Here is a 13,741-nt window from a genome sequence, read left to right as displayed (position 1 = left end):
CGACAGGTGCATAATACTTCCTGAAGTATGCTATAGAACTCAGCTTTTGATGTGGTCAGATAGTCTGGGGCCAAAAGTCAGGTTGACTGGATACTGGTGGTCCGTCAGTAGCTTTAATATAATCTATAGTGTAGTGACATATATCTCTCAGGGCTCCAGGTGGTCGCATCAGTGTTGGAAATTTCTGCAGTAAATCTGTGTACTCACTGCTTGTGGCTTGTATGAGCTTGAGCTTAGCCTTGCGTGCTGTGTTCAGCTAGTGTTGCTGTCAACCAGCTGAGCATTCACCGTGTCTGACAATAGTTGATAGTAGGCTAAAAAATCTGCCCCTGTTATGGGTTCCAACACGCCTGCAATTGTGCAGTCCCGCGCCAGGTCGCACCACTGTCAGAGATCCAGTTTGATCCGCTGTGTACCATAATTATGTTGGTGTGGTAGAATTATTAGCTGCTGTCTGGCAGAAAGTGTTTGGTGGTCCCTTACTATGTAACTGCATGTATGAAAATAGTTGTAGGTCTGACTCAGCGTCTACTAACTATATTTGTCGAGACTTGCAGTCACTTATGAGCAGGCGCTGTAACATAGTCCAGCAATTGGATGGTGTGCCTACATCAGACTGCTACTGGCATTTGGTTGAGCACAAGGCATAGTATATTTATGCGCATTGTCTCCCAATCTTTTGTGGTACCAACAAATGGAAGGTTGACTTGCCCCAGACGTAGTTGGTGAGTAGCTTCTTGATCTGTTGTGGTAATGGCTTGCGTCCTTGCTGTGATTCTGATGGGTCAACAGTTCAGCAATCTGTTTACTCAACAAATCAACCTTGGTAGCCAGGACATTATAATCAGTGTGATAACAATGGACATTGACAGGCTGTTGCATGGCACTTACTAGTGCAGATGTTAATGCATTAAATATTTTATCAACCAATTCATCTACTACATCCAAGGCCATGTTGGTTTGAGATGCAATAACAGCTTTCACTTGAGGTGGCAGGCGACTACTCCACAATGTACACAGAAGTCTTTCAGGCACGGTACCAGTGTCAACCTTGGCCTATAAATGTCTCGGTTATTGTAATGGTCTCCTGTCTTCAATGTCTTTTTGTGTTAAAATGGGCCTGATTCGCTCCTCTTACGATGCAGACATCCCACGAGTCAGTCCTGTCTTCAGTTTCTCATAAGCCTCCATCTAGGTAGAGCAGTGATCAAGTCTTCAGTCTTCGTGGCGTATTTATGGTCTAAATGGCATACCATGATTGTGATTTGGTGTAATCCATTCTAAGGCCCCCGTAGACAAAACTGGTTTCCACTTGAGCAAATCCCAGTGCTGAATTATGTGGCCAGAGGGGTGTAAGCATGCAGTGAGCCGTGAGACTGAAGGTATAGAGCTGAGTCGATGTTTCCGTCATGTCATAATGTCAGTGGAGAATACAACTTCAATAAATTCCGTCTTTCAGTAGCATGGTCCCTGAATGCACTAACTCAACTCAAAACCTGTATCTAAGGAAGTATTTATCACAAAGAGAGTACAACATTCAGTCAAAGAATAAGCACAGCATCATTGCAAAACACAGTGCCCTTGACACCTAGCATGAAAATATTTAATAGCACAATATAAATACGTACTTGCGATGCCACCCGGCACTTACTGCACTGAGAGGGATGGTCTTGGACACTGCAGTCAATAGAGGATATTTGGGAGTGAGTTTTTAAATGTGCCCTGTTCTGAAGCAGTTGATCTTAAACAAAGGTTAAACACATACTTGTTAAAAATCCATCTCATATTTTATCTTTTCAGGAGGCACATTGAACCACTTTCTGTAACATGTATCTGACAAAGCCTGTAAAGGCAGGAAATGATTTCGTTATAAACTATCAATGAAATTAAATTTACTGTTTGTAGTGTGAATGAGCTTCATGATGATGATATTCATCATAGTCCAGTGTATAAATACATTATTTGTTTAGAACCTTTCGGTAGGATGTGCTCATCTGTAACGTACCATATAAAAAATATGTAGATAACAGTATTGATATAGATACAAGCAGGTATTAGATGTGGCATGTTAGAAGTACAAAAATGAAATGTGGTAATGGCATTGATGCATATGAGTTTTCATAGTGTGAATAAATGCAATGAAAGCTATTATTCATACTTTAAGGTGCCAATTTTACCTTGGAGATGTCAAAAACTTCAGTTATGTAAGATACTAGCAGAGATTGGACCTGTCCCACCTTCTTTATGACACTACTAGCCCCAGTAACAAGTTGTGTGGTAACAATTACCAATTACTTTGTGTGCTCTACTTTGCTTTGTGTTATGTGTTGCTTGATTTCATACTTCATTATATTGAAATGAGTGAAAGAACTAATCTTGGTCCATGACAGGATTCAGATTTGACTCTCACGACACCAGAAATGATCAGTGATTTTTATGACCGTGTGTCAGTTCTGATTTCGCAGAAGCAGAAGTGCAGACTTAGACTTCCATCCCTCTTAGGTGGAGATTGGGCTTGTTGCACCCACACCTCTACTCTCCCTGCAGCAGTCTGGATGACCATGTTGACGTATCCGCACTATATTGCGCATTAAATTGTTTACATGTTTTGTGTGTGTGGATAGTTTTTTTTTTAGTATTACAGCTAACTTGTGGGCTTTCATTAAAATTTTGCTTTAGATTTTATTGATTTGACATACTGTGTTATCAAAGGTCTCAGAACTTTACTGCAATTTTATTTATTGCCCACATAGTGACTTTGCATTTCTTGATTCCACTTAACATTTCAGTCTGTATTTACTACTGATTACGTAATTTAGTTTTTTTTTTTAACCAGTAATCGTCATTTAAAACCAATTGCTGGGGATTGTAAGTATTGTACATTTTTATGTTCTCATAGTAGGCATATGTATGAGTCAGACTACACTCGCTGTTGTGAATATTGTTTGCTTGTCCTGCTTTAATGTAATTTATGCTTTAATAATATTTTGTTTGTTTATATTATTTAGAATGTTTTCATTTGGTGCTTCTCATATACAACATGGATTTCAAGTTTATAATTACTGAACACTGTTGTATAAGGTTGTGTTATTGTGACCACCACAGGTATCTGTTACCCAAACATGGTTTGTGAAATGCAGTGTGCACCATCAAAGTTGGTACATAAAATGAATGATAGGCTATCTTAACATATTTTGTCCCTCACCATGTGTAAAGAAAGCAGTTTATTTTAGTTGAAAAAGAGATGATCTTCAACTTTCTGCATGGGGAAGGGGGAGTTCAGAACCATCAACATATCAAGTCAGAAACACTGAAGAACAGACATACTTCAATCACTATCAGAAGTATGGAATGTGGTGGGGCATCGTAATGGAGAGACAAATATGTTTACCTAATTGGTTAGAAATCCACCCTGTACCAAGAAGGGAAGGCTGAACAGTGGAAGGAATATATAGAGGGTCTGTATAAGAGAAACAAATGTCAGTACAATATTATAGTAAGAGAAAAGGAAGTAGGTGAAGATGAGATGGGAGATACAATACTGCGAGAAGAATTTGACAGAGCAGTGAAAGGCCTAAGATGTAACAAGGCATCTGGAGTAGACAACATTCCCTCAGAATTATTGACATCCTTGGGAGAGCTAGCCATGATAAAATGTTCCCCCTGGTGTGCAAGATATGAGATTGGAAAAATATCCTCATAATAATTACAATCCTAAAGAAGACCAGTGTTGACAGGTGTGGATATCACCAAACCATCAATTTAATAAGATGTGGTTGCAACAATACTAACATGAATCATTTTTAGAAAAACAAAAAAATATAGAAACCAACCTCAGGGAAGAAATGTAGGAGTATGTGAGACTATACCGATCCTACGACTTGCTTTAGAAGATAGTTTGAAGAAAGGTGAAGGTTTACAGCATTTGGAGATTTATAGAAAGCTTTTGACAGTGTGGTCTGGACTAATCTGTGAAATTTTGATGGTAGCAGAGATAAAAATACAGGGAGTGAAAAGTTATTTACAGCTTGTGTAGAAACTACATTGTAGTTAAAAGTCGAAGGACATGAAAAGAAAGTAGTAGTAGGGAAAGGTAGAGACAGGTTTGTAGCCTTTTGGTGACATTATACAGCCTGTAGATTGAGCAGACTATGGGGGAAACCAAGGAGAAATATCAAAAGGGAAATAAATTTTGACGTTTCCAGATGGTATTATAATTGTCAAAGACAGCAAAGAACTTTGAAGAACTGTCTAATGAAATCGATAGTGTCTTGAAAAGAAGATATAAGATGAATGTCAACAAAAGTAAAGCACAGATAACAGAATGCAGTCATTAAATGAGACATTGCAAATGGAATTGTACTAGGAAGTGTGACATTAAAAGTAGATGATGAGTTTTGCTATTTGGGCAGCAAAATAAATTCTTGATGACAAAGGTAGAGAGGATATAAAATGCAGACTAATAATTTCAAGTAAAAAGCAATTTCTGAAAAGTGGAATTTGTGAACATCAAATATAATAGGAAGTCTTTTCTGGAAGGTATTTGTCTTGAGTGTAGCCTCCTATGGAAGTGCATTATGGACGATTGAGCAGTTCAGACAAGAAGAGAATAGGAGCTGTTGAAATGTGGTACTATAAAAGAATGCCGAAGATTAGATGAATAGAGCGAATAACAGATGAGGAGAAAGTTAATCAAATTTGGGAAAAAAGAAATTTATGACACATCATGACTAAGTAAGGGATCACAGGCATCAAGGAGTTGTCAGTTTGGTAATTGAATGAAGTATGCATGTGGAGGGAGGGGGGGGCAGAAGGGAGGGGGAGATAAAAATTGTAGATGGAGATCAAGACTTGAATACAGTAAGCAGGGTTAAATAGATATAAGTTGATAGATATAAGTTGCGAAAGTTATGCAGAGATGAAGAGGCTTATGCAGGGTAGACCAGCATGGAGTGCTGCATCAGGCGGTCTTTAGATTGAAGACAACAACAACAACCATTTGTATCTCAAAAATTTCCTGGGTGTTAATCCAATTGAATGTAACTGAAACTACCTCAGTCTTTGTGTTTACCGAATGAACCACCTGCTATGGGGGAAGCACTGTAGATGCCATGGCTGCAAATACTTGTGGAGCACACACACACACACACACACACGAGGGGTGGGGGGGGGGGAGAGAGAGAGAGAGAGAGAGAGAGAGAGAGAGAGAGAGAGAGAGAGAGAGATATTACCTGAACATTTTGCACTGTCAGTTTGTGTGCAGGCTATGTGGTCTTTTGTCTGTTTAAATTGTTTCTACTTGTATTTTACATTTATATGTCTATGCATGAAGCTTTTTTGTAATGTCTTGTGCAAAGCATGTAGAAGCATGTGCCAGGCTGCATTGTCCTATACATTTATCTGTTTTGTCTGATTTATGGTGTTGTGTATTTTAAAAGAAATGCTGGTCCTTTGTTTTCAGTGTGAAGTATGTGGGGTTCTTTTCATGTTCTCTTGCAATGGCAATACTTGCACAAGATTATTGGAAGCTGCTTGGGAACAGGAAGCTGTCAGATTCAGCAGTTGTGTTCCAGTTACTGGCCCGATTAATAGTCGTTATTGGAGTGCCTGTGGCGATATATCTTGGGATATTCTATGCTCATCTCTCAGTACTTACATTAGCTGGACCACATGACAGTGTAATGTCAAGTGCCTTCCAGGCTAGTCTTGAGGTAACTTGATTATTTGTACTTACACGTATATCGAGATGGAATATGTACATTAGTTCCACTGAGGTAACATAAGTAGTCAGTGCCAAATGAGAAAAGTAATTCTGTTCAGTATTTGTATTAATTTTAGGATTATTGTAACATTGCAAAAGTGTTTGTCCCACATATTTTCACAGTTTTTATGAAATTGCAGATGGTATAGTGACTGCATAAAAAGAGAAATTCAGTTATCTATTATTGAAGGGATAAATTTCAATCCTATACATCCCATTCAAAGCCCAATCTTCCCATTATTACCAAATCTCTGCACTTGTTATTGTCATTGGGACACTTCTTGAATGGGCAGTGTGAAACAAACAAATGTTTTAATGAAAGTTGTGGTAGTCTCTGGATATGGTTAGATTAAAACATATGTAGTCCACAGATGTTTGATTATACCGTATTTACTCGAATCTAAGCCGCACTTTTTTTCCGGTTTTTGTAATCCACAAAACCACCTACGGCTTAGAATCGAGTGCAAAGTAAGCGGAAGTTCTGAAAAATGTTGGTAGGTGCCGTCACAACTAACTTCTGCCGCCGAATATATGTAGCGCTACACAGGCATGCTTTGCAAGCACAAAGATAAATACTGGCGCCAAAACCTCTGAGTCAGTAAACAATTTTTTTTTTTAAAAAAAGGGTGGAGGACGAGCTTTTTTTCTCTGCCGAGTTTCGACCACTTCATTTTCGTACATTATCCAACGAAGTAAATACAAATTCCGTAATGTTCATCTTCGAATGTAGCAGCATTTCAATGTACTATGAAAATCCGACTGGCAAGACTGTTTGGGATGTTTGTCAATATGGCCAACTCTACATTCTGAATTTTTTCCTATCTGTGAGAAGAGGTGGTTACTAATAGGAACTTTTATGAACTGTGAATCACATGCAGTGTTCTCTTCACCATAAGAATAATACGAATATAAAAATTTTGCCATGTATTCTTTCGTGTTTGCTGCTATCTCATTTAAATCCTGTCAGCCTAATAAACCATGAAACTAGTGTGAGACAACAGCAAACGCGGAAGAATATACATATCATGTCATGTTTATATTTGTATTATTCTTATGCCTAATAGTGATACAGTCAGAAATGAAGCACGACAATTGACTTGATTTTTAAATTTAAGATGACTAATTTCTGTGCACAATGTAATGTACTAAAGAAGCGCCTGCAAAGATTTTCAAATGGATAAAAATTTTCGCTAAACTCTCGTTCAGAACATCTTCTATCATACGCTGTCTATTATTTGGTTCTTGTTGATCATTATCAAAGAAAGCAGCAGTGTAAGTAACAACAAATAGCAGTCTCTTGCCATTGTTTTGCTGATGAGACAATTCCTCTTTTTTTTCTCCCATTGTAAGCGGCGGTAGCGCGCACAAAAGCAAGCCATGCCGCGAGCGACGACAGGCCTTAAACACTCATTATCAGAATGCGACAAGCAATACATGACACAGTACAATAATGCATTTTCAGCTTAGAGTGACGGAAACACCTATAACAAAGAGAACGTCACCTATGAGATCAAAGAAAAATAAGCAATCAATTCAAACCAGACGAAGCACGTGAAAAAGGAAGGGTACCCGTATAAATGTGGACAGAGCACCTGATGCATAGCAATGGCTACCTGGTAAACCTTAACTGCTAACCTTACGACTCGAACCAAACTACTGTAACTGTATGGTCATTCATTTGACCTAAATTGTGTCTCATATTAAAATGGACCAACTTTGTTTCGATTTGGAGGTGCGGCCTAAAACTTTTCTCTCCCCTTGAATTTTGAGTCTCAAATTTCAGGTGCGGCTTAGATTCGGGAATCTTTTTTTTTTCTCCTTGATTTCGAGTCTCATTTTTCAGGTGCAGCTTAGATTCGAGTAAATACGGTAATTTGTGTACTGTATTAGCAGAGAAATCATTAAATTATTGCTCCTCACTGATGAGGGAATTCAGGGGGTAAAGCACTGAATTTGGATTTTGGAGGATCAGGACCATATCCTTGTCCACTTCTTCAGTTAGTTTATTGTTGGTTTTTCTAAATCACTTCAGGTGAATGTCAGATCATTCTAATGAAAAAGCAAACAATTTCCTTCCCTATCCTTTTCCAATTGAGGTTGTGCTCTGTCTAAATAGCTTGCTATGGACAATATATCTAATACTTCATCAAGCTGTAAAATGTCCCCTGTGATATGATATTTTGAAAATATCAGAGATAAAATACAGGGAGTGAAAGTTTATCTGCAGCTTTTACAGAAACTCTAGTGCAGTTATAAGAGTTGAAATACATGCAAAGGATGCAGTAGTAGAGAAGCATGTGAGACAGGGTTTGTTGCCTGTCCCCAGTATTATTCAAGCTATATATTTAGCACGTGCTGAATGAAACCAAGAAGAAACTTAAAAAAAAGAGGAATTAAAGTTCAGGGAGGAAAAAAAATAATAAAAAAATCCTTTGAGGATTGCCAGTAACATTGTAATTGTGACAGAGACGGCAAAGGGCTTGTAAGATCAGTTGAACAGAATTAAAGTGTACAAAAAACAAGACCGTAAGGTGAACAACACCAAAAGTAAAGCAGGGATGATGGAGTTTTGCTGAATTAAATCAGACAGTGCTGCGGGAATTAGATCAGGAAATGAGACACTGAAAGTAATAGACAAGTTTTGCTATTTGGGCAGCAAAATAATGTAATGACAGAAATAAAGAGGACATAAGAAGTGGACTGGCAGTAGAAAGAAAAGTGTTTCTAGAAACTGAATAATGTGTTAACATCAAATACAAATTTAAAGCCGGCCCGGGGGGGCTGAGCAGTTCTAGGCGCTTGAGTCTGGAACTGCGCGACCGCTACAGTCGCAGGTTCGAAACCTGCCTCGGGCATGGATGTGTGTGATGTCCTTAGGTTAGTTAGGTTTAAGTAGTTCTAAGTTCTAGGGGACTGATGACCTCATATGATAAGTCCCACATAGCGCTCAGAGCCATTTGAACGAATTTAAATGTTAGTAAGTAAACACACACACACACAAACACACACACACACACACACACACACACACACACATATTCACGCAGGCTCACATGTGTAGCAGTCCTTTTGTTTTATCTGTGTGAGTCAGAATTTCCTCTATATGGTGAGTAGCACTCTCTCCTTTTCATAATATGAAAGTATAAAAGTATTTGCCTGGAGTGTAGGCTGATATGGAAGTAAAATGTGGACAATAAGCAGTACAGACAATAATAAAATAAAAGCTTGAAATGTAGCACTACATAAGAAGAATAGTCCATTTAACTGATTAACTAATGAAGACATTTTAAATCAAAGTGGGAAGAAAATAACTTTATGCCACAACTTGGCTAAAAGAAGGAATTGGTTGACAGGACATCCTGAGGCATTAAAGAGCAGGTAATTTCGTAGCAGAGAGTAGGGGTATGGGATAAAAATTGTAGAGGGAAACCAAGGCATGGCTGTTAATAAATAGGTTCAAGTATTATTCAGATACATTAATCATCTGAGATGACACAACTTGCTCAGAATAGACTAATGTGGAGAGCTGCAAAAATTAGTCATGGATCTAAAGACAACAACAGCAGCAGCTTAGGCTAGGATTGTTGAGGTCTGAAGTGTCTAAGTGACCTCCACCTCGAAAGTAATATAAAATAAAATAAAGAAATAAGCTATTGCTTCTTCGTAATTCACACTCTACTATCCTTGGTTAGGTTGTCAGTCTGGTCAGTCCAGTGTCTCTGCCAAACCGTTGTAGCCCAAGACAATTTTATCTTCTGTGTGACTATTACCTGTCTTACTGACCTGCCCCGTATGTGCACTTAACGTCACATATTCGATCGTACTGGCAATAGTCGATACTATGAAGAGCTTACAATTCATCAGTTCAAATGATAATATTTCACAGTTCTCTTTGCGATGGTTACATACAAAAACAACCACACACATGATAGAACTGAACAAACATTCTGCAATGGCAGTTTAGTGTACTTTGCAATTATGTTATGTCAGCTACACAAGAAGAAATCTGATTGCTCGTTCTGCTGCATGTATCATGTCAAGATTATTATTTGGCAGGAAAACTGCAGTACCCGGAACTTTCCCCATCCGCTCTTACTTTCTTGTTGCCAGTCTCAGTGGTAGAACTTCCACTAACTTTTGAATTCCATGCCTTGCCTTGTCCCCTTCCTAAGATTGATTCTCCCAGCTTTGCAACTGTGCCCAGGACAACATACCTGTATGTGTCGCCTAAACAAGAACAGAAATTCTTTTGCTGAGCTTCCGTGCTTACATTCTGGCATGTATACTCATATAATGTTCAGCACCTACCTCCTCAAGCCCCACCAGTGGTAAATCATACATTATCAAAGGTAGAGCAAGTTTTGAATCCACATCTGTCGTTTACTAACTACTGTGTGTCCATTGCACAGCATTTTATATAGGAATGACCATTACTAAAGTGGCTGAGCACATAATACTAGAACTGCCCACCTAGGGGACACACTGTACCCAGGTGCTAAATGTGCTGTACAGCAAGATACAAGGGACTAGAGTGCCTGTTCAACCATACAGCTTATTTCTATCTTCCCACTCAATTGTAGTTCCCTTGAGCTTTGAAAGGTGGCCATCCTACATATCTTTGCATTCAGACACTCTTCTGGACTTAATCTCTGTTAATTTATGGTGATGCCTCATATTGTCTATTATTATCTTTTATTATTATTATTATTTTGTATTATATTTTTATTCATTATGCCTGATTTAAATATTTTATTTGTAGCTTTATACTGTTTCATCTTCTTCCTCTCTTTGGGATCTTTGAGCTCCTATTCTGACTGCCCCCCCCCCCCCCCCCCCACCCCTGCTCCCCCTCACCTTTCCTACTCTCACCTCGTTCTTATAACAAATGGGTCTCTCCATTCTGGGGTCCGAGTGAACTGTCTTTCCTTTATAACTTCATAACACCTATCCTTCTGTCCTAAGCTAAGGTATTTTCTTGTGCTTTTATATGTGTTTTGTGACAGTTTAGCCATTCTGTTCTTAGTATCTGTGGGACTGCAACATATGTCATTTATTAGATTAAGAGCAAGTTGGCATGGCTCCGTGTAAATGTTGAGTTGCTGAGATCTTTATATTCATTTTATTTTCTTCTATCAATGGAAAATCGAGGATGGAATAATGACAATATTATGAAACAGGTAGATTCCTATTCACATTACAGCCGAAATATTACACACACACACACACACACACACACACACACACACACGCACAGTCATCACTATCACTGCCTGAAGAGGCCAGACTTTTATTTTCTTCTGTCTGAACAGCTTTGTACCATTGCCCTTATCAACAAAGTGATTCTTGAGAATGGAATAACAACATATTCAGGAAAATACTGTAGAACATAAATAACTTAGGAGCAAAGGATACAGCACACCAATTAGTAAAAGGATTGAGTTATTTACAGGCACACAAAAAAGAATGTAAACATTGCTAGCTTTTGGACAAGTGCTTTAACAAGTCAGAGTACACATTGTGGGTTCAGCTGGTATGCTGTAGCAGCACAGAGGTGTGTGTGTGTGTGTGTGTGTGTGTGTGTGTGTGTGTGTAGGGTCTCTCTTTCTTTACACACCTAACCAACTATATCCGTACCTGTAACTACTTCTCCTGGGGAGGAATACTGTATTTGCAAATAAATCTGTGACTCGGCCATGGTCATCCACATATTACTGTCATATGCCAACCTGTTTGTGGATCATCTGTGTTGTGCAAGATGTTTCCTTCCACCAAGTCAAAACACTACATTATATATTGAAGTACCTATATGTAAAAACTACAGTGGATCCTTCATGTGCACTGTTGTGCCTTACACAGAGATCCATGCATCTTCATGCATTCTTAACATATTGTGTAGCATATCAGTAGTTGTACTTTAAAAGGGTTCCTCAACATTGAAGCTCTCTGTTATTCCTTGTAATGAGTTGTCTGACATGGTAAGATCCATGCTTTGAAGTGGCTGTCTCAATGGGGCTGGAGATGTTGCTGAACTGTGCCCAATCCAGGGGTATCAAAATTATTCATGAAGGAACTCGCATAACTGAATTGCAAAGTGCATTGGAGCTCTGCCCTCCTTTGCCCACATATGATCCATGATTCCCTTGTCTTTGAGTTGAGGCATTAACTATTGGGTTGGTGCATAAGTCTGTAGTGTTTTTCCATAAGTTTAATAAACACAACAGATACACATAACAGAGACTTTAGTCATTAATAATGTATTCTTCTTCACTATTTACAACAGTCTGCCAACACTGTGCTAACTTTTTGATTCCGTGACTATAGAAATCATGTAGTACTGAAGCAAAGAACTCGTTGAGCCATGTTTGGAGTGCATTTTTATCTGGAAAGGAATTTCCTTGAAGGCTGTTCAGCAGAGAGCAGAAAGGGTGAAAAATCTTAGGACGCAAGATCAGGTGAATAAGGTGGGTTCAGAACGATTTCCCAACCCAACTCCTTTATAGTGTTTTTTGTCAGTCATGTAGAAAGCGGGCAGACGTTGTCGCGGAGTAGCATCACGTGACACAGTTTTCATGGTCATTGTTCTTGGATAGCATCTGCAAAACATCTCTGTTGTTGACAGTAAATGTTAGCAGAGATGGTTACACCTCAGGGAAGCTATTCGCAGTACACCACACTGTTACTGTTCCACCACATGCATAACATTATCTTTTGAGGATGTACACAGATCTTTGTAGAGGGAGTTGCTGCTTTGTTTGGGCTCGCCCATCTCTTTCTTTTCCTTTTGTTTGCATAAAGACGCCGTTTCTCATCACCAGTAACCATACAGAATAGGAATGGTCAGTGTCGTTCACGAACCATTTAATGACGAGCAAGCAGAGACGCACATAGGACCACCCACTAATTTTTGTGGTTTTGGCTTGATTTTTGAAGTTTCCCCATCGCATGCAAATGTCGCACTGTGGTGCCAATGATCACATGTACTTGAGTACAAAGATGAGGATCATTGTGGTTGTGTTTAAATGCTCTTCATCAAACCCCGAAGGTCTTCCTGAATATAGATAATCACTAATGTCGAAATGATTCTCCTTAAATGAGAAAACCATTTTCTTGCCATGCTCTGTCCAATTACATTATCCCCATACAGGGTGCAGATTTATCCCCACACAGGGCGCAGATCTTTCTGGCTGCATCTGCTGCTGTCACCTCAATTGAATTCGAACAGAAGAATGTGTCGGAAATGTTACGATTTCTCCATTTGACATCTTACTTTCTAGCATCCACAGCTCTGCCTACTATCTCCAAACGACAAAATGATAATATGTAAACCCAGATAGCAATAGTGAACCACAAATAAAAATGACAGTCGATAAATAAACCCATAGCAATTGGAGTACCAACATGCAAAATAAAAACATTACAAACTTATGCATCAACCTAATACATTTGTCACATGTCAAAATAAATATTTTCATTTGTATACCAGAAATAAAGAATGTATATGGTCCAGGTGGATACTGTGACGACACCACGGATTGCATCAGAACACAAGGTGTGTTGCTTTCCATCTCTTGCACACACGGGTATATTTCGTTAGACAGGAGAATCGTGTTACTTGTGTGTGAGCTATGATATACCACACATTCATCAGAAAATAACAGATTTTTACGAGGTCACTTTTTTGTCTGCCTGCCTGTTCTACAAATTTTGCAGTGGATTGGAAACGAACTTCCCAGTAAGCTAGAGACTTGAAAGTTTGAACATAGCTCAGAACTGGATGAAAGTTCAAAATTAACTCGCCTTCTTGTCGGTCTGTTCAGTAGGGGTGAAGGTGCTGGTGAAAAAGTTTGGTAAAACCTCACATCTTCATAGTCTTGTAGGACCAACATGTTGTGCAGGTAGTATCTGAATGTGTTCCAGGTGATATGAGAGCAGATGAGCGTGGCTGAGCAGAAGGGGGAAGAGGAGATGAAAGGAGACTGG

The 13,741-nt window shown here is 38.9% G+C and overlaps 1 protein-coding gene across 2 annotated transcripts in view; it reads left to right on the top strand.

Annotated features, from left to right (window-relative positions):
* LOC126190635 (protein O-mannosyltransferase 1) overlaps nt 1-13,741 on the top strand; it is a 126,431-nt gene that overhangs the window by 70,421 nt on the left and 42,269 nt on the right. For both annotated transcript variants that reach the window (XM_049931054.1, XM_049931053.1), the window contains one exon: nt 5,462-5,711. In XM_049931054.1, coding sequence (XP_049787011.1) covers nt 5,462-5,711 — 250 coding nt within the window. The remainder of the gene's footprint in view (nt 1-5,461; nt 5,712-13,741) is intronic.

This window comes from Schistocerca cancellata, chromosome 6 (assembly GCF_023864275.1).
Source record: "Schistocerca cancellata isolate TAMUIC-IGC-003103 chromosome 6, iqSchCanc2.1, whole genome shotgun sequence".
In the NCBI taxonomy this organism is placed as follows: domain Eukaryota; kingdom Metazoa; phylum Arthropoda; class Insecta; order Orthoptera; family Acrididae; genus Schistocerca; species Schistocerca cancellata.
The sequence above is the reverse complement of the archived record's forward strand: the minus strand, read 5'-3'. Positions and strand labels throughout refer to the sequence as shown.